The following is a 20,531-nucleotide window of genomic DNA, read 5'->3' as shown; positions in this document are numbered from 1 at the left end:
TCTTCTTCTAGGCGTATACCAGATGTCTGTGTCAGAAGCAGCTGTACCCGGGGAGGAAGTGGGAAGAGTGAAGGCTAAAGACCCAGACATTGGAGAAAATGGCTTAGTTACGTACAATATTGTTGATGGAGATGGGATGGAATTGTTTGAAATCACAACGGACTATGAAACACAGGAGGGTGTGGTGAAACTGAAAAAGGTGAGTTAGGGTGAGGAATCAGATGTGGCAGTGCTGTGGCCTGCCTTGCCAAGGCACCGCTGTTGGAAACAGGGAGTTGAAGGCTAAAGAAAGGAGAATATGGACAACTGAGGGCTGGACCTGACTCTGCAGTTAAACTCTGAGCTTTGGGGAGATAACAGAACTGTATTCCAGAGGAAGCTGGCAGAAGGGGCCAGTGATGCCTGCCTGAGTTCGATGGTTAGTTTTTGTATGATTTGGGGAGTATAGTCAATAATAATGTAATATCTTGGTATGATGACAGATGACAACTAGACTTACCATTTTGAAATATATAGAAATATCAAATCACTATGTTGTGCACCAGGAACTAGGATGGTATTGTAGGTCAATTATACTTCAAAAACAAGCAAACAAATAGACTCATGGAAAAAGAGATCAGATATGTGGTTGCCAGAAGTGGGGGGTAGGGGGAGGGGAAGTTGGATGAAGGGGGTCAAAAGGCACAGACTTCCAGTTATAAGATAAATAAGTCTAGGGATGCAATGTACACTGTGATTAATATAATTAACACTGCTGTATGTTATATATGAAAGTTGTTCAGAGAGTGAATCCTTAGAGAGCTCATCAAAAGGAAATTCTTTTTCTTTTTCTTTTGTATCTATATGAGATGATGAATGTTCACTAAACTTATTGTGGTAATAATTTCCTGATGTATGAAAGTCCAATTGTTATGCTATACACCTTAAACTTAGACAGTGCTGTATGTAAATTATATCTCAATAAAACTGGGAAAAAAAAGAAGGGGGAGTGAGAATACCTGCCCTGAGATTGCTGGTTAGTTCTTATGTGACTTGGCACAGTTTCCCCATGGAAAGAAAGATAGCTAGATAAATCTAGATTTTGGACAGACAGCCCTGAGCATACATGAAGTTCCCTCTTTAGCTCTGCCAAGCTGAGTCTGTTAATATAGGCTCTCTGGAACTTTTCTTATCTCAAACACCCAAGGTCCATTACATTGCTGGGCCTTCTATGAAACTTAAACCAAACCTCTGCTTGATTTTCCCTCAAAATTGAACCTGAGAAGCAATAATAATGGGCCTTCCCTCATAGTCAGCTAAATTGTTGCTAAAAATGTGTCCCTGAGATTAATTCACTACAAAAATGAGATTATTGCTTGTTCTTGTTTGGTTTAAAAAAAATCTAACATTTACTCAATTCTAAATATTGGCCAAAGCCTGAGCCTCTTACAAGCATTCATTTATTTTACATGATAAAAATCATATAAAGTAGATGTTATTATCCCAGTCAGCAATGATACCTCAGTTTAATTGTGAGGAGATTGGGGCTCAGACAGATTAAATAATTTGACCCGGTTGTAATCACACAGCTAGTAATTTAAAGACATGGAATTCAAACTTAGTGTATTCTAGAACATCTTCCCACTCAAGACATTTTGCAAATAGACGGACCAGAAAGGGGTTATAGAAGAGAGCCAGATTTCATTCACTTTCAGGTAAAGAAACAGTTACAGTACATTCTAAAACAGTTTTACCCCTGATTTACCACTTGAGAAATCAACATTTCTCTATCATCAAAGTATATGGAGTATTAAATCTGAATTGGATGATGGGATTACCTTGGTTTTAATCAAGTATTCATTTTCAACTTGGTTTTGTAACATGAATATTAAGCTCTTTGGTGTGATGGAAAAGATTGGCCTGGAACACTGATAAAAAAAAATTAATTTGAAGAATCAATAAAGAGGCCAGTGGCTGGAGAGGAGGCAAGGGTGGGGTAGAGGGAGATGCCTGGGAGGAATCTTTCAGTAAGGAGAGCAGGGAGAGAGATGTTCTAGGAAGCTGACTTTTCACAGCATAAGTAAGCATTGTTAGGTTTGGGGGAAATATGAGGGGACCCAAACAAAGAGAAAGTAGAAGTGACTCTGTCATAAAAGAATATGGAAGTCGGGGTGAACTCTGGACACTTGGAAAAGTCAACATTAGTGATGATGAATGGTGTAGCCACAGAAGCCTAATCACCAGCCACAAGGGGCTGGGGTAATCGCTTCTGGTTTCTGCTCTGGAAAAGTAGCTGTGTGACTGTGTGTAGCATAGAGCTGTCAACTGGCTTTGTTAGTTAACATTTCCGTCCCTCCTGCTTGCCACTGACATATGAGCAGTGACATCAGCAATTCCTGCTTCCCATCCTTTGCTGTACAAGTAATTGGGTAGTTGGTTATGCTTAGGTTGTCACCTGTTTTCAATGTATTCAGGGTATAAACACACACTGTGTCTCTAAAATCTGAAACATGTAAATCACCGCATGGAACTAACACATCGCACGTGAGCTCTCTGCATATGATTAATTTGCACATTTCCCCCCAATTCAACGTGTTTCTTCCGGGCAAAGGAATAATCTTCTATAAAGCACTGATGTTTAGGTTTAAAACAGAGTAAGATGTTCTTTAATTTGTAAAAGAACGTTTGCTTAAGCTTATAACACAAAGTTCCAACTGTCCAGCAGGAAAAAATATTGAGAGGTGAATTTAATAGAGTAAAATGATGGATCCTTATAGAAATCATTATATATATGATTTAATAATATAAAAAGATATAGAGAGATCCGTGAAAATATTTTTGTCTTTAAAAAATATTTTTAATATAGTTTTTTCACTTACTCCTTAATTCATTCAACGTTTTTCTACCAAGAGTTATTGAGTTATTATTATTTGTCAGGCACACCCTTTGCGAGAGGCTGGACATCTAAAACTGAAGAAACAGAGTCCTGGTCACAAGATCACAATTTAACAGGACAGTTAAAAGCAAAAAGACAATTAACACAGAGGGGGTTTTCCCAGCCTTGACACTATTAACATTTCAGGACAGAGAATTCTTTGCTGTAGGGGCAGCGCTGTGCATTGTATGGTGATTAGCAACATTCCTGGCCTCTCCTCACTAGATGTCAGTAAGCACACATCCAGCCCCACCAGCTATGATACTAAAAATAGCTCTAGACATTACCTAACATACCTGGGGTGAGGTACAGCAAAATCACTCCCCAGCTGAGAAGCAACTGTGATAAAGTATGATAAGATCTGTGACTATGGGTCATGAATGACTGCTTACAGGGGGGCAGTTCTAGAGCTGAGCCTTCATAGATGAATAGGAAATTACCAGATAGATAAGGAGAGGAAGGTCAGAGAAAATGAGCTCATGAAGGACTGGTGTTGAGGGAAATAGGACACAGTTAAGAAACTTGAATAAGTTCAGTCTGGAGGTTTTTGAGATGGATACAGTGGGACCAGTTGAAGAAATCTTGTTGGAATGCAAGGGAGGAATTACAAAGACCTGAAGAAGGCAGAAGAGGTAAAGGTGAAGAATTCAAGAGTTATTTAGGAGCTAGCGTCATTCATTTATTGAATAGCTTAGAAAGCAATAAATATTTCTTGAGTACTCTGTGTCAGACACAGTAGGTGTCAAGAGTATAATGGTGCATGAGAGAGAAGCTGCCTTCAGGATACTGAGACAATGTCTGTGTGGTTAGCAAAATAAAGATGAGACTTGTAGGTGGCTTGGTAGACTTGGGGAGGAAAGGTCTCTGTGCAGCACCTTTGACTGAGTGGGACTCCAATTATCACTGAGAGATCCTGGCACAGTTTCTGAGGTATTTACTTTCAAACAAATAAACTGCCTGTAAAGCAGTGTGAGAACAGCATTAGAAGGCATTTAAAATATTTTTTAAATAATAATTTTAATAAAGCCACTTTTATGCCTGATTATTTCTTTATATTCTCTGTCCACATGTATATAGATGTGGATATGTAACATTTAAAACAGTTGCAGTCATAGGGTGATCTGATTTGTTAACTTAATGGCACATCATAAACATTTTACATGCTGCTATATAATATACATAATTATTTTTAATGACTACATAACATCCCATCCTATTGATGGACCATTATTTCCTTAATAAAATCTCACAGCTGGATTTGGTGTTTTGTGTGTATGTTTCCCATGATTAAATATAACCCCTCTATGATATCTAAACATCATGCTTTTTTTTTTTTTGCGGTACGCGGGCCTCTTACTGCTGTGGCCTCTCCCGTTGCGGAGCACAGGCTCCGGACGCACAGGGTCAGCGGCCATGGCTCACGGGCCCAGCCGCTCCGCGGTATGTGGGATCTTCCCGGACCGGGGCATGAACCCGTGTCCCCTGCATCAGCAGGCGGACTCTCAACCACTGCGCCACCAGGGAAGCCCACATCATGCATTTTTGAATATTGTTCCCTCTGTGATATCTAAACATCATGCATTTTTGAATATTGTTTGTTTGGGTTTTCTGTTGAATTAATCCCCCAGGGAGGATTTTTAGAGGTGGGATTAGTAAACTCAGGGGTATTGAGATTTTTATGGCTTATGTAGTATGTTGCCTCATTTAGCTTTACTTCAACTACTCATAACGTGGATATAAAGGTTCACGTGGGAAACTACTTTAAATCCCTTTTGGAAGGAGGCAGGGAATAAATTGTAGGCAAATGCTTAAATGTTGTCCATCCATCAACGCTGCTTCCCATTCAGTCACAATGATTGGTACATGTGATCACTTGGTATGGTCGTTACTGGGCATTGGAGAGGCAAAGATCAACAAGACTCAGTAGAGTCCTTGGGGATGCTCCTCACCTAGCTGGGGTGGGGGATGAGGGACTGCAGATGGGCAACTAAGGGGCCACACAAATCTGTCTGGGGGAGAGGGGGAGGACTTCACAAGCCTGGGATGAGCACCAGAAGACAGTAAAATCTCACCAAATTAGGAAACAGACAAACACTTGCAAAGATCTGGGGACCTTCGCTTGAGACTCAAAAAGTATCAGTCAAACTGCAGCATGACTATACTGGCTTCAACAACAACAAGGCTTTCCAGTGGAAACAATGCTCTGGGTCCTTAGGTATATGTCTAACCAAGTTCAAAACTTTCTGTTCTAGGAGAATCAACAGGCTATCTGAGATGAGAAAATTTCTTACCTGGTCTCAGAATATCATATTCATGTTTTAATTTTGTCTAATAATCGCAGAGATTTTTGAGGAATTGCAGCAGTCTCATACCTTCAGCCTATAAATATAATTTCTTTCTGCTGCTCAGTAACCCAGTGAAGGACAAAGATGCTGCTGAGTTCGGAATGACGGAGCAGCTGGTGACACATTTTGCTTCAGGAAAAGGGAGTGTTCTCTGACTCTGGGGAGATGGGGGTGGAGAATGATGGAAAAAGTGTCAAGGGTGTTGAATGCGTTTAACCTTCCTGAAACTGGAATCATCCTCAGTTTAGAGTGCTGGAGAATTAGGTTAGGACTGAGCCCTATGATTATATGCCCATTCAAAATAATACCAGGCAGATGATGACAACATGGCAGGCAGATGCTAGCCTTAAAAGACCCAACTCTTTCCAAACATTTGGGAGTTCAGTATCATCCAGAGCGCTAATTAGAAAGTTCTGTTTCCTAGGCAGGAAGGCTTGTTTCTCTTCTATAATTTTACTTTTCACCCTTTACTGATTGATTCTCGGAACCTTGTCTCCTTCAGATTTAGGGAGTGCTTACCATCAATTTCTTAATAATGACAGCCGTTCAAATGCTGCTTCTTAATATTTTTTCACGTCTGTGTAAAATCTATATTGCTTATAATTGTTTTTCTTTAAATGGACTTGTTTTACATATATGTATTCTTTTAACAGGGAAGTATTCACACTGTACTATATCACTTGCCGTAAGTAGGAGGTAACCTAAAAATGAATGCAGTCAAAACAAAACGCTGTCATTACATTCTAGCTAGAGAGTTACATCATAGCCTCTTGAAAGGGAGATCAGGAAGCATAACAGGAATGTTAAAAGTTAGCAGTACACTGAGATGTCCTTGACGTGTTTGGGAATCGAAGAATTGGAAAAGAAATAATAGGATCAGTAATTAGGATAATGTCATTCAAAAACCCACCCACGCAAAATTACCCATAAACCACCTTAAGTCAGTGTATGGGTCACTGCTGGTAAGGGTCCCAGACTTTGAGAAATGCTACATGGTCAGAAACTTTAAAAATGAGACTATCAATATGATTAAGCCAGAAGTGTGTATGTGTGGAGGGGAGCAGTCATCTAACAAGACATTGCTTTTTCTTTGCCTGAAATTCATTGACTTTTTTATTACCAAGATTCTTAGTACTTCTCAGAATGGGCTATAACATTTATTTTTGTAATGTCTTAATTCCTTTCCTTAAATGATTTTAGTGACTGAATTGGGCAGCCTTAGTGTGTTCATAGAATGTGGTTCACTTTCGATGATGTGGTCCTTCTGTGTCTGTCATGCTCCTAGAATTACCCATTAAGCACATTCCAAGTTTCAGCAATTGATTTGTCTGATTGTCTAACCAAATGGCTCAGGTAATTGGATATTGAATAAACACTGATTTTCTCTCTTTGAACAACTATTGATGGTGCCCTATAAAACAATCAGGTTTTTCTTTTCCATTATTCTTTCAAGGAATTTGTTGTCAATCTTCTCTTCTTTCTTGCCAGCCTGTAGATTTTGAAACCAAAAGAGCATACAGCTTGAAGGTAGAGGCAGCCAATGTGCACATCGACCCAAAGTTCATCAGCAACGGGCCTTTCAAAGACACTGTGACGGTCAAGATTGCAGTGGAAGATGCTGATGAGCCCCCCATGTTCTTGGCCCCGAGTTATATCCATGAAGTCCAAGAAAATGCAGCTGCTGGCACTGTGGTGGGGAGAGTGCATGCCAAAGACCCTGATGCTGCCAATAGCCCGATAAGGTACAGAGAAATTTATTTTTAAAGCCTGGATGGGGAATTCCAGAGGCAAGAGATTTTAGGAAATCCCTATAGGAACCAGGTCCTTCAGTCTCAAAAAAGGTCCAAGATATCATTCAGTGTAAACAAGATGAAGACTTAGAAGACATGAGTTCTACTCCACCTCTGCACCAACTCTTTGGATAGACTTGTTCAAGCTCCAGAATTTCTGGAACAGATTTCCCAATGTATACTAGGTGATGTAACCCTAAGCTTTGCCTGTCTCAGAGAACTGTGGTGAAGTATAAATAATGATTGTGAAATAATAACAGTAATTCTAATCTATTGAACACCTTCCTATGCTCCAGTTACTGTACTAGGGGTGTCAGATATATAATCCAATTTATCCCCTCAACGTTATTTTCTAGGAATTATTATCTCTTAAATTAAGAGGAAATTGGGGCTCTGCAGGGCAAAGTGACTTAACCAAAGGGACACAGACAGTGAACCGGAGGCTCAGAAGGCAAGCCCTGTCTATCTATCTAACTGCTGAGCACTTTGAAGAGATAACAAAGTGCCCCTCAAATTTAGGATGCTTTTATTATCACAAATATACTTTTGTGACTTAGACAAGAAAGCTAGAAAAGCCATTCAGAACCCTGCCTCCCCCGCTACCCAACCAGAGCTAATGACCAATGAGACTGACGATGAAGATGAGAGGGTGATGAGAAAGAGGCTGAGAAGGAGGCTTGAGTCACGGCTTCAAGGCATGTCCATATAGGGCAGAAATGTAAAGTTGGCTGAAACCTGCCCTGGACTGGATTCTAGCAGGTTTTTTTTTTTTTTTTTTCCATGTCCACTCCCCTAATTCCCTTCTTGCCTAGATTCCTTCCTCGGCCTCCTCATGGTCCCCCTGCCCCCGATCTCCCACCTACCTTTCCGTCATCCTGTAGCCAGACTGATTGTTTTAAAATGCACATCCAAACATCACATCATACTTCAGTTAAACAGCAACAACGACAAAAATAATCATTGATCACATTGTTTCCCATTGGCCCCTACTCCAAAATAGTCTCAATTCTCTTACTTGGCTTAAGGCTCTTCGAGCCCCTTCCCCCCAGTTCCTGCTGTGTCCTGCTGGTCTCCTGCTTTTTGTCTTACTCTCCCTTCTCATCAGACTCTCAGTTGCAGCTAGACTGGGCTACTTCCTGTCCTCTTCTAATTCCTGACCTTTGTGTGTTCTTCCTTCTGGTTGGAGATCTCACTCTCATCCTTTCCAACTTGCTACATGGTACTCATTTCTCCCACCTCCACTTAGGTGTCACCTCCTCTAGGAATTCTTCCAGGGCACCCTAAGATGGATCAAATGCAGCTTCCACCTCACAGCTCTCACCATACATCACAATGACAGCTTACACTGTGTTGTCCCTGGCACAGTCAAAGAGGGCCAGGGATGTGTCTGTCTAGGTCAGGGGTTAATAAGCTACAGCCCACAGAACAAATCCAGCCTCCATCTACATTTTGAGGAATCTCTGTACTGCTTTCCATAATGGCTGCATCTTGAACAGGTATCTGCACTCTCATGTTCAATGCAGCATTATTCACAACAGCCAAGGTATGGAAACAATCTAAATGCTCGTCGACAGACGAATGGATTAAGAAATAGTGAGATAGATATATGTGTATATTATATATATAAAACAGACTATTATTTAGCCTGAAAAAAGAAAATCCTGCCATTGGTGATAACATATGTGAATTTGGAGGATACTGTGCTAAATGAAATAAGCCAGACTCAGAAAGACAAATATAGCATATCACTCATATGTGGAATCTAAAAAAGTCTGACTTATAGAAACAGAGAGTAGAACACTGGTTGCCAGGGGCTAGGGAGTGGGGAAAATGAGGAGATATTGGTCAGCATGGTAACTATAGTTAATAATAATGTATTGTAGACTTGAAATTTGCAAGGAGAGTAGATCTTAAGTGTTCTCACCACACACACACACACACACACACACACACGCACACACACACACAGGAAATGGTTGCTGTGTGAGGCAGTGGCTATGTTAATTAGCTTGATTACGGTAATCATTACACAAGGTATACTTATATTAAAACATCATGTTGTACACATTAAATACAGACTTTTTTATTGTCAATCATATTTCGATAAAGCTGAGAAGAAACGTAAATAGATCTGAGTATGAAAAAAATTGCCATGGACAATGGAGTTTTTCTATTTATACCAAAGAAAATGCTGACAGAGCAGAAGGAAGTCCCAGATGCAAATGCTGTTCAGCTGCCTTTAAGTCTTTGAACATTGCCCCTTTGGGGAGAAAGGAAGGAAATTACCCTTTATTGAGCATCTTCTTGGCCCCAGACGACCCTGCACTAAGTTATTTAAGTTAATCCTCAGACACCCGTGAGGCTGTGATCACTTTAGGGTCCAATAGATGGAAATACTGAGGCTCAAAGAGATGATGTGAATTACCCAAAGTCACATGAACAGTCAGTATTGGAGACTGGATTTTAGTCCAGAGCTGCCTTGAGTCCACTATGAGCGGTTTACTCTCGCTGGGCAGCCACTGATGGAAAGATTTCCCAGGAAGGTTTGAGTACCGTGCTCTCTGTGCAAGAAGATACATCAGGTAACGACTGAGGAACTTGGTAACACCTTTAAACTACTCAAAAATGTTCATGGTGTGAATTTTAAATGAGTTAGCTTTAGCCTAGAATATCAAGGTGCATTAGCAGCTTTTTAGAAGAGTGAGGACATAAAAACACATGGAACAGCTGCTCATTTCCTTGACACCTCGTTATCTCCAAGGATCCACATCTGTGATTGGTTATTTGGGTCATATTTTCAGTGGAAGCTATTCTGTGCATGGAGCCATTTTTCATGTCTATAATTATCCAAAGATGCTCACTATGGCCCTTGAACCAACTCCCCTCACCCACTCAGGTCCTCATTCTTAGAACTGCCAAACAATTCATAGAATAACATTTACAGGTTTTTATTCAGTGGGTCTCCTAGCCAGACTACCTACTTTCCTGAGTGCTTATCGTCACCTTTAAGGACATTTGTGTCCTTAAACATATGGGTAGGAGGGCCTTATAGTGTCAGCCAAACTCTTAGCTGCTTCGAAATGTTTGCAGCTTTCTTCTCAGACTCTAGCATCAGAGACCTTTTCGTTTACCATTGCCTTCCTGAAATATTCTTTCCTCTTAGCTTCATTGGCAGTAACCTCTTCATGCCTCAGACATACCTGGTGTCTTCAGTAGTCTGAGATCCCAGTCCAGGCACTGGGGGCTCCCTGACACTCAGCCTTTCACTTCAGACTTTCTCTCTCTGTGTCCACTTACCTATAGAGTTTGCGTCCATGCTACTAATTGAATTGAGGTAATGCTCTAAATTTTCTGCCTCTAGGCTGATCTTTCTCCCTGATTCTAATTCTGTACTTGTTCTGCTGTCTGCTCTGCATTTTTACCCACTTCCTTTTTCCTTCACTGGCTCATTCATTAAAAACATATTTTTGAGCCTATACTTCTTGTGACATACTTTAAAAAATGAAGACCGACTATAGCCCTGACTCTGTGAAGCCTCTGATAAAGCTGAATCTTGCTCTCCTCGTGTGGCAGCGTAGCCCTAGTGGAAATTCAACCTCTTCTTCCTGGTAAGTTGACTTTGTATTTCCCAATGTCTCCCTCTCTGCGACGCTCAGGCTAGAAACTCTCAAGGACTCTCCCAGCCTCCCACAGATCTCCAAACATCAGCTGAGTCCTACTGGTTCTGTCTTTATCACATAGTCTTCCATTCCTTCTGTTGCTTCTATACCTCACTCTCTCATCACCTCGCTCCTTAAAAACTATCAATACATCACCTCCTTAAGTTTCCTCTGTTCCTTCCTCCACTCTCACTAGCTCAGACCACCTTGCCCACCCTATCTTATTCATCACCCTGATAGTCTGAATTTGTTTATTTGTTCCTCTGATCAAAAGCCTTTCATGATTTTTTACCGGCTATAGTATGAAAGTCATACTCTAGACTGACATTTGATCTATCCACAGTGTGTAATAGCAGCGACAACAACAAAAACCAGAGCAGCTATATTTGTTGTTCTGTTTACTATGTGTGAGGCACTAGGTTATGCATCTTCAACATCTATCATTTTATGTAATTCTCACAGATAACCTAAAAGTTAGGTTACTATTAATATTCTAGTTTAAGTGATAAGTAAGCTGAAATTCAAAGAACTTAAGTGGCTTTTCCAGTATCACTCAGCATATATGTAGCCAAGTATGAACTTGTACCTAGGACTTTACAAAACTAAAATCCATGCGCTTCACCTCTATAGAATAATACTTGTTAATTATCTTTCTTCCCGTGAGCCTGTCTTGTCATTTCAACTAGATAGTAAACTCCCTAGTGGCAGGGAAAAAATATTCTATTATTTTCTCTTTATTTTCACATAGAGCTCTGCTGAGCGTTTAGTCACTGAGCCTCTACTGACATTTATGAGGTGTGTGATAGTTTATCTTCTCTTTCCTCACTGGGGAAGGGGACTCATCATTCCATTCTCATAGGGAGCTGTGAAGGCATCGATATCATGGATGAGCTCGTGTTTTCTATATTGCAAAGTGCTGCTCTGCACTAAATTCCTCTCCCTTGGAAAGAACATGATCTAGAACTGGAAGATCCAGGTTCTAATATTGGCTCCCCCAGAAGCGAGATAATAGACCATTTGCAAATCCCACCATTTGTAAATTGAAGAGATTAAACTCTGTGACATCCATGGTCTTTGCTAATATTCTCTAATATTCTTTGGTTTTATGACCCTCAATGAATGCCTTCAGACGTATGTACAGTTGGCCTTCTGTATCCATGCATTCTGCATTGATGGGTTCCATGTCAATGGATTCAACCAACCACATGTCCAAAATATTTGGGGAAAAAAAGTCCAGAAAGTTCCAAAAAGCAAAACTTGAATTTGTGGCACACCAGCAACTATTTACATGGCATTTACATTGCATTAAGTATTTTAGTAATCTATAGATGATTTAAAGTGTACAGGAGGGGGCTTCCCTGGTGGCGCAGTGGTTGAGAGTCTGCCTGCCGATGCAGGGGACACGGGTTCGTGCCCCGGTCCGGGAGGATCCCACATGCCGCAGAGTGGCTAGGCCTGTGAGCCATGGCCGCTGAGCCTGTGCATCCGGAGCCTGTGCTCCGCAACAGGAGAGGCTACAACGGTGAGAGGCCCGTGTACCGCAAAAAAATAGAGATAAAAATAAAGTGTACAGGAGGATATGTGTAGGTTATATGCAAATATTACGCCATTTTATATGAGACTTGAGTATCCATGGGTTTTGGTATCCTCAGGTGTCCTGGATCCAATCCCCCATGGATGCCATGGGACAACTGTCAACACTTATTAAAGCCAGGTCTCCAGAACTTTATCCTGGGCAAGTTATTTTACCTTACTACACCACTCCTCTTGACCCATCTTCTACCTCACCTTGCCCCATAATATTCTGGAAATTATTTTGTCTTTTGTTAGAAAATAGCAAATTTTCTAGTGGACAGGAGTAGCTGAAACCTTCCAACTATGCTGTCAGGCTCAGCCTGGGGTCATTAAAGTGTGGGGAGAATGCTCTACAAATGAATGGCCAAGCCCTCTTTGCATATTTCACAATGGAATTCAGAACCAAGCTACCCGAGAACCCCTAAAACCAAATAAATTGAATAAATTTACTCAAAATACAGTTACCATTTTCCCTTAAGTAAGGAGAAAACTGATTTTTCAGTACCGTAAATGATCTTTGATGATAACTTAAGACTATTTAATATTTCATATGCAGAAATCTGGCAAATGTTCCATACGCTTGTGACTTTCTGAGTAGTTTGGAAGCAAGGCAGACCCACTTCCCAAATGCAGGTTCATAAATTCAGATGGTGGGTGATTGTAGCAAATATGAAGAAATATGCAGCATGTTATTCCATTTCTCAATCAAATATGCTAAACAGCTCTTTCATTCATTGTCCTGAATAAAGAATTCCAATGTTGCAAAGTGATTTCTATAAAAGATTCATGTAAGAAGTTTGAAAAGTAAATTTGATTAAAAAGAAAACCTAGCTCAAGCAATTCATTGAAAAAGTTGCTTTAAATATAGCATGGAGAAAATATTCAAATATTAAGCTGCTTGGAATGTCTTGGTCTAATTGCCTCATTTGCATTCTGCTTAGGTATTCAATCGATCGTCACACTGACCTGGACAGGTTTTTCACTATTAATCCCGAGGATGGTTTTATTAAAACTACAAAACCTTTGGATAGAGAAGAAACTGCCTGGCTCAACATATCAGTTTTTGCAGCAGAAATCCGTAAGTATTATCCTAAGGGTTTTGATTCTACTTTACCAAATATTATTCCTTGAGACTTTCTATATATTCTGGAAAGTAACAGACAGCTGAGATAGAACGATTTTTTTTTTTAGTCTTAAACATATTTTTCAATCTTTAAAATTTATTTTTGGTTGCCTATCTAGGGAGACATATAAGCAAATAGAGATGTTTTCATTTTTCTTTGGCAGAACTGGGTACAGACTTGGCACATGAGCTGATAGTCTGTAGCAGCTTGAAACTCTTAACCACCACTGAAAGATTCCCCACTTTATCCTCAGTTTTGTTTAAACCCAGAGCAGCAGAATCCTTAGAGCCAAGATCTGTGGGTTCTTTTTTACCTATAGACCGGTGGCTTGCAAACTTGATCATGCAATGGATTATCATGAAAGGCTTGTTGTAGCAAAGATTTCTGGATCCCACTCTCAGAGCCTCTAACTCAGGTCTTGGGTTGGGTTTGAGAATTTTCACTTCCAACAAATTCCCAAATTGTTTGATGTTCCTCTGGGGATCCCACTTTGAGAACTACTGTTGTGGACTACACTCTGAGGGGGACAGTCTCCATTATAAGCATTTAGAATTAAACCTCAACAGAAAGGGAAAAGTGGTTTATTTCTTACTGGTCTAATGTTGACCTTTATTCTAGGACATCCCCCTCACATTGGATTTGGCATACTTTGGATTTTAGGTGATTTTTGTGCCAACAGTGCCTTTCCCTACAGGGCCTGAATGAGCGGCTGGAGCTCACTTTTTCCCAAGAGTAACCTTGGACCAACATGGATTCCTCCCTTGCACATGTTTACTGTCTCAATGCTCTCCTTTCAGACAACCGGCATCAGGAAGCCAAAGTCCCTGTGGCCATTAGGGTCCTTGACGTCAACGACAATGCTCCCAAGTTTGCTGCTCCTTATGAAGGCTTCATCTGTGAGAGTGACCAGACCAAGCCACTTTCTAACCAGGTAACGCTGCTCTGCCTTGGCTATGAATAAGCATTTAGAAACAGAGTTTGGTTTTGAGAGCATCACCTGGAGATACTTCCCACGGCCCAAGAAGGCTTCAGAGCCCTGGTTTAGCTCTGGAGCTATGTTCTCTAATTAAAATCAGGCTTCTCAGCCAGCCAGGAATTTTTGAATGAATGATGTGCCAATGTCAGCATGATTTATTTATGGGCCACCTTTCTCTTTCAGCCAATTGTTACAATTAGTGCAGATGACAAGGATGACACAGCCAATGGACCAAGATTTATCTTCAGTCTACCCCCTGACATCATTCACAATCCAAATTTCACAGTCAGAGACAACAGAGGTTCGTACCAAGGTTCCTGTGCGTTCAGAGAAGTAGAAATGGAAAATAAATGGCTTTTGATATTGCAGAGCACAAGTATTTCCCCTAATCTTAATAATGCCTTTCTGTTGAAGAACAAACAAAAAATAATAATGCCACCTTTATTTTGAGATATGGGCTCTCTTGGTGCATAGGAATAAGTGAGTCTAATTTTATTTTACGTTTTTTGTTGTTGTTGGCTTTGATAGTCACGAAGCAGTGCGAAAACCAAGTGGGGAGGCTTACAGGGCCAATACGCAAACAACTTCATTTATCTTTTTTTAAGAGGTTGATACATCCTTAGGGGGAAGCGTGGCTTTATGAATATTGATATTAAGTAAAGCATTAAAAGAGATTAGTTCAACCTTGTAAGGTAATGTAATCTTTCAGCTGTCCTTCCCTTCCCAGCATAGTTTTAATGCAATGTGGTTGGGTACAGAGCTTGATACCTAAAGGTAGTTATGGAATTACTGCCTGAAGGGCATGAACAAAGCATTGTTCTCCACTGTAAACATGCAAAATTTGATGCAATTTCTACTTCTCATTTCATTAGTCAAGGGGGTTCTAGACTGGGAAATTATTCGAAGTAGTTTTTTGCTGTAGTATAGGCCCAAACTGATGCAGTCCCTTGACAAAGTGTATAGCAGAGCCAAGATCAAAAAATAAATTTCTTGACTCCTGGCAAGGCTATTTTGGCCTGCACCTGTTCCTATAAGCCTGTGACAATGCAGGTCTATAAAAACAGGAAGACGAATGCCATGACTTGACATAGGAATAAAATGTGGTCCTTCTGAACACATGTTTTCATTAGACACGTGCTAGCTATGTACGAGGTTATAGATATATTGCTTTCTTGATGACTGAGATCAGGTTTATAGGATCTTAAATTAATCTAATAAGTAATGTTACTTTCCCCACCACCATTATCAGTGTTATCTATATTTCACATACCAGTAACTATGTTCTAAACACCGTGCCAAGATCCTTCCCATACTTTATTTAATTTTCTCAACAGCATCATAGGTGAGGATTATCATTCCCATTTTGAAGATGAGGAAAATGAGGGACAGGCCATTAAGTAAATCAGGCATGTGAGAGCGAGACCTAGATTTTAAACCTGGACATTCAGAGCCTAGAGGCTGCAGCCTAAACCACTGTGCCCCATGCTCTTCGGATTTGGGGGGATATGACCTGGCATACTTTATTATTATTTCTTGGACTGATTTGAGCCTTTCATTATGATCCTTATATCTATGTGTTCATATAATCCCCAATTTACATTTGAGGTCTAATTGCTGGATGTATTCCTGGCAATAACCCTGTTTATCGCTGGACACCTCCTAAAACAGCTGGTGTTTCTAGGCTTTTCTTTGCCAACTTTGCCTCCATCACCTGCCTTGTCTTCTTTTTATGTGTGCAATAATATTTAGTTGCTGTTTACCCTCTGAAAATATTATACTAAGACCTATTGTTCTCTAGGGACTTATAAATATTTCACTTTGTCACAGTACTTCCGAATGCCATCTATATTTTCAAGGAGATTATATTACCATGGAGAAGCCAACCTACTGCACAATTTGTTTCCCCTGCCCTTTCCTATAAGAAACTAATCCTTTGTGGAGCTACCACTTTTGCAGGGAATTGCTACTTTTTAAGAAAAATGACTTTATTAGCTCTGGCAAACAGTTAATGAAAACTCCCATGTTTAGAGCTATTATAGAACTTTAAAGCAAATACAGTCCTATAATTATCATTTAATAGAGTTTCTTTCTACCAGATCCTAAAAGTAATTACATATTGAAGTGATCCAAAAAGAGTAATCACATTCTACATCCTATTAATAGCCTACTGAGTTACCAAATTTCCCAGCTGAGACTGTTTTCCATAGAAAACATGAGATAATGGTTTACAGCATGCTGAGTAAAAGCATCAGATTTCTCTCTCCTTGAGTGCTTACTTCCATTATGCCATGTAAATAATCAGGATTGTGTTTGCCTAAACTCGGCATAAGCGTTTGGCCTCTTTAAAAATATAAGAGGGAAAGCCATCTTAATACACACAAGCCTTTTATTTCATTTTTATCTTACTCCATTCTACAGCCGGAGCTTCAAAGACAACTCAGCAGGCAGCAGGAAAGTAGAACACTGGATAACTCTTCAACATTTGAGTCCATCTGGGGCTAATAATATCAAGAGTGGTGCTGTTTGGGGAAATGAAGAGCTGATCCACCCAGGCTTTGAGATGCATTTACTTTGAAAATATTAGACTTATGGCATCTTTAAAAAAAATAAGGAACGTGTAATGAATAAGAAAAGTGCAAAGAAAAAAATACTGAGAAGAGCCCATCTCATTTATGTAGTTCTTCATTGGATTATAAAACCTGCTAATGGCCATTGTTCCACTTAGTTCCTAAACAGCCCTAGGGGGTAGGCATGTTGGATATTTTTATCCCCATTTCCTAGATGAGGAAAGAATATGAAACATCAGAAGATTCAGAGACTTGCCCAAGGTCACTCTAGCAATAAGTGAATTGAACTAAAATGTTTGAGTGTTTAAAGGGTTCTGTCTCATGTAGTAACACTTTATATATTATGAATATAGAGCTTGTGTCTTTTCTAATTAATTATTTTCTTTAAAAATCTTTGTTTACCCCATAATCAAATAACAACAATCTTCAGAAGAGAAAAAATCTAAAATAAATTCATCAATCTAGTATTCCAGGGAAAGTGTGAATAGAAAAGGATAAACTGTACTTCAAGTTTAATTTTAATCACAGCCATAGTAATTGTAAAATATATTTGCAAATAATTTTATAAGTTTCTTCTACTGCATAATTAATACATATTCCTTGTAGGAAAATTATAAAATACAAACAAGCAGAAATAAAATTAGAAATAATAAAATAACTTAATATACTATCCAGAAATAATCACTGCTAATTTTTATAGCCTTCCAGACCAGGGCATGAACCCGCGTCGCCTGCATCGGCAGGCGGACTCTCAACCACTGCGCCACCAGGGAAGCCCGGCATATATTTTGATCTTTAAAAAAGGCAACCATAAAATAATGTCCAATTTTTTCCCTGCATAATAATACATGATATGCATTTTTCAGCATCAGTATACTTATGTCAACATTTTTTTCCCCTAAATATCCTCCTAACTTCATTACAAGGGTATATGATATCAGTTGACTATTGTTGTGTAAGTACGTTGTTTTCACACACCTTTGCCAAATATCTAATTATTCTTTTAGGATAGATTCCTAGAGTGGAATTACTGTATCAGAAGCTTTTGATACTTAATTGACAAATTGCCTATCAGAAATATTATACCAATTTATAATTGCATCAGTAAAATAGGTAAGCTCCCATTTCCTCACATTCAAGCCAACTCTAGATACTATTATTCTTTTTAAATGATTCACAAATTGATAAGTGAATTATAATCACATTTAAAATTTTCAATTCCTTTCATTACTAGTAAAGTTAGGACTTTTTAAATAAGTATTGATTCTTTTAATTGAAGCTCTTTTTATTTTTTGCTTTTATTTATTTATTTATTTATTTGGCTGCGTTGGGTCTTCGTTGCTGTGCGCGGGCTTTCTCTAGTTGCGGCGAGCAGGGGCTACTCTTCATTGGAGCACATGGGCTTCTCACTGCAGTGGCCTCTCTTGTTGCAGAACATGGGCTCTAGGCCACGGGCTTCAGTAGTTGCAGCACACGGGCTCAGTAGTTGTGGCTCGAGGGCTCTGGAGCACAGGCTCAGGAGCTGTGGCACATGGGCTTAGTTGCTCCGTGGCATGTGGGATCTTCTGGGACCAAGGATTGAACCCATGTCCCCCACATTTGCAGGCAGATTCTTAACCACTGCGCCATCAGGGAAGTACAAAATTTTTTTTTTCTTTTTTTCGGCCACGTGGCATGTGGGATTTTAGTTCCCTGACTAGGGATCGAACCCGTGCCCCTTGCAGTCAAAGCCCAGAGCCCTAACCACTGGACCACCAGGGAATTCCCTGACTTTTTTTTGCTTTATAAATTGGCTACTCATGTCCTTTACCCAGTTTTTGAACTGTATATTCATCAATTTGCAATTGATTCATAGTCTCTTCATCTTTTAATGCTGCTAACTTGTGACTTATCATACCTATTGCATAGATTTCTCCAATGTTTCAATGTCCTTTCAATCCTGATTATGCTATGTTCTAAAGTATAGATGTTGTACTTTTTGTATCAGTTTTTCTGCTTAAAATTATTCTTAGCAAGACTTTCCTCATGGAAAAGTGATATCAATATTCACCTAGCTTATCTTCTTATATATCATGTTTCCCATTTCAATCATTTATCCATGTGAAATAAATACACAGGCTCCCTTTGTTGGCCATTTCCTAAATATCATTTAAGAAATGGTCATTTCCAATTGCTTTGCAACACCATCCTTATTTTCACCTACATTACATACTATTAGATTTTTTTTTTTTGGACTATCAACTCTCCCTATTCTATTTATTCTCATGATAGTATCATATTTTTCTTTAACGGTTGCACACGTATAATATGTGTGTTAAAATCTGACAAGGGTTTTGTCTACATTATTTTCATTTTATTACTCTTTCTTAGCTTTTGGTTTCTTTGTTCCTCCAGGTATAATTTAGAATTATTTTTCAGGTGCCTGATAAGTATCTTCATGAATTTTATTGAGTTTACCTTAAATTTATGGATTAATTTAACAACTAAGAATTTTAAAATATTCTTCCTATCTAGAAGCATGATCTGACTTTCCACTGATTCAGTTCTCTTTTTATTACCATCAGGAATGTTTTATAGTTTTCTTCATTTTTGTTCTATGCATTTCTTACTAAGTTTATGGCTAGCTACTTTATATTTTAGATACTATTAGGTAGATTTTTAAATTATGTATATTTTCTAAGTGACCATTTTTAGTATAAACTATAGCTCTTTTAGTTATTTCATTTATTATTGGACATTGTTCTAAAGTGATATAACTTCTAAGCTTATTTTCTTAGGTTTTCTAGGGAGACAGCTACATAAAAATTAAATAATAATAATTTGCTTCATTCTTTTTTTAATATTTGGGGTTTTTTTACAAATTGCATTATTTGCATTTTATATGTTAAATAATAGCAATAATAATGGCTTTACGTGTTACTTTAATGGGGATATTACTTCTAGAGTTTCATCATTAAGCATAATATTGGTTGTTAGATTAAAATTAAGAAGATTAAAATTAAGATTTGTGTTAGGGTGTGTGTGTATTTTAGGAAGTTTCCTTTCCATTAGCATTTTATTTTTAAAAATGGATGTTCAATTTTTAATCACGATTTTTGGATTCTAACAAAGAGATAGTATGATTTTGACCCTTGACCTAATGACTCAATAAATTAAATTGACATATCCTGATACTGAACCTCATATTTTAAAGTTCCAAACCTCTTATTCTAAACAATGATAAAATATAGAGAAAAGAGCAAGAGCTAAAGATTAAATATTGGCTTTAGCAGATAGTCCCAGATATCAGGAAATTCCCAAAAGCACATGCAGCAAAGTTAGTTATATTGTGAAAGCACAGCTAATTCTGATAGTGACTATTTCATGACCTACCTGCAGAGGAGCTGTAGCTATCATGATGGCCTCCAAACAGGCTGTCTGACTCTAGTCTTGCCCCCCATTAACTCAGCCCTTACTGATAATGTCTTTCTTCTTAAAATTATTCTATGGGTCTCCATTTCTGGTGGATTTAACTGAAACTTTATAGCCTAGTGAGCAAGAAATGATATGATCTACCTCCCATAAACGTTGCATCTACTAAC

General features: G+C 38.9%; 1 protein-coding gene across 8 annotated transcripts in view; it reads left to right on the top strand.

The window, feature by feature from the left end:
- The window catches only part of CDH11 (cadherin 11), a 139,557-nt gene that overhangs the window by 106,616 nt on the left and 12,410 nt on the right, over nucleotides 1–20,531 (top strand). For all 8 annotated transcript variants that reach the window (XR_004346927.1, XM_032613101.1, XM_032613104.1 and 5 more), the window contains 5 exons: nucleotides 12–199; nucleotides 6,748–7,001; nucleotides 13,225–13,361; nucleotides 14,205–14,338; nucleotides 14,567–14,684. Coding sequence is in view for 7 of the 8 variants with exons in the window: in XM_032613101.1 (XP_032468992.1) it covers nucleotides 12–199; nucleotides 6,748–7,001; nucleotides 13,225–13,361; nucleotides 14,205–14,338; nucleotides 14,567–14,684 (831 nt within the window). In the remaining variant the exon portion in view is untranslated. The remainder of the gene's footprint in view (nucleotides 1–11; nucleotides 200–6,747; nucleotides 7,002–13,224; nucleotides 13,362–14,204; nucleotides 14,339–14,566; nucleotides 14,685–20,531) is intronic.

This window comes from Phocoena sinus, chromosome 19 (genome assembly GCF_008692025.1).
Source record: "Phocoena sinus isolate mPhoSin1 chromosome 19, mPhoSin1.pri, whole genome shotgun sequence".
Lineage (NCBI taxonomy): Eukaryota > Metazoa > Chordata > Mammalia > Artiodactyla > Phocoenidae > Phocoena > Phocoena sinus.
This window is presented reverse-complemented; position numbering and strand designations above follow the sequence as displayed.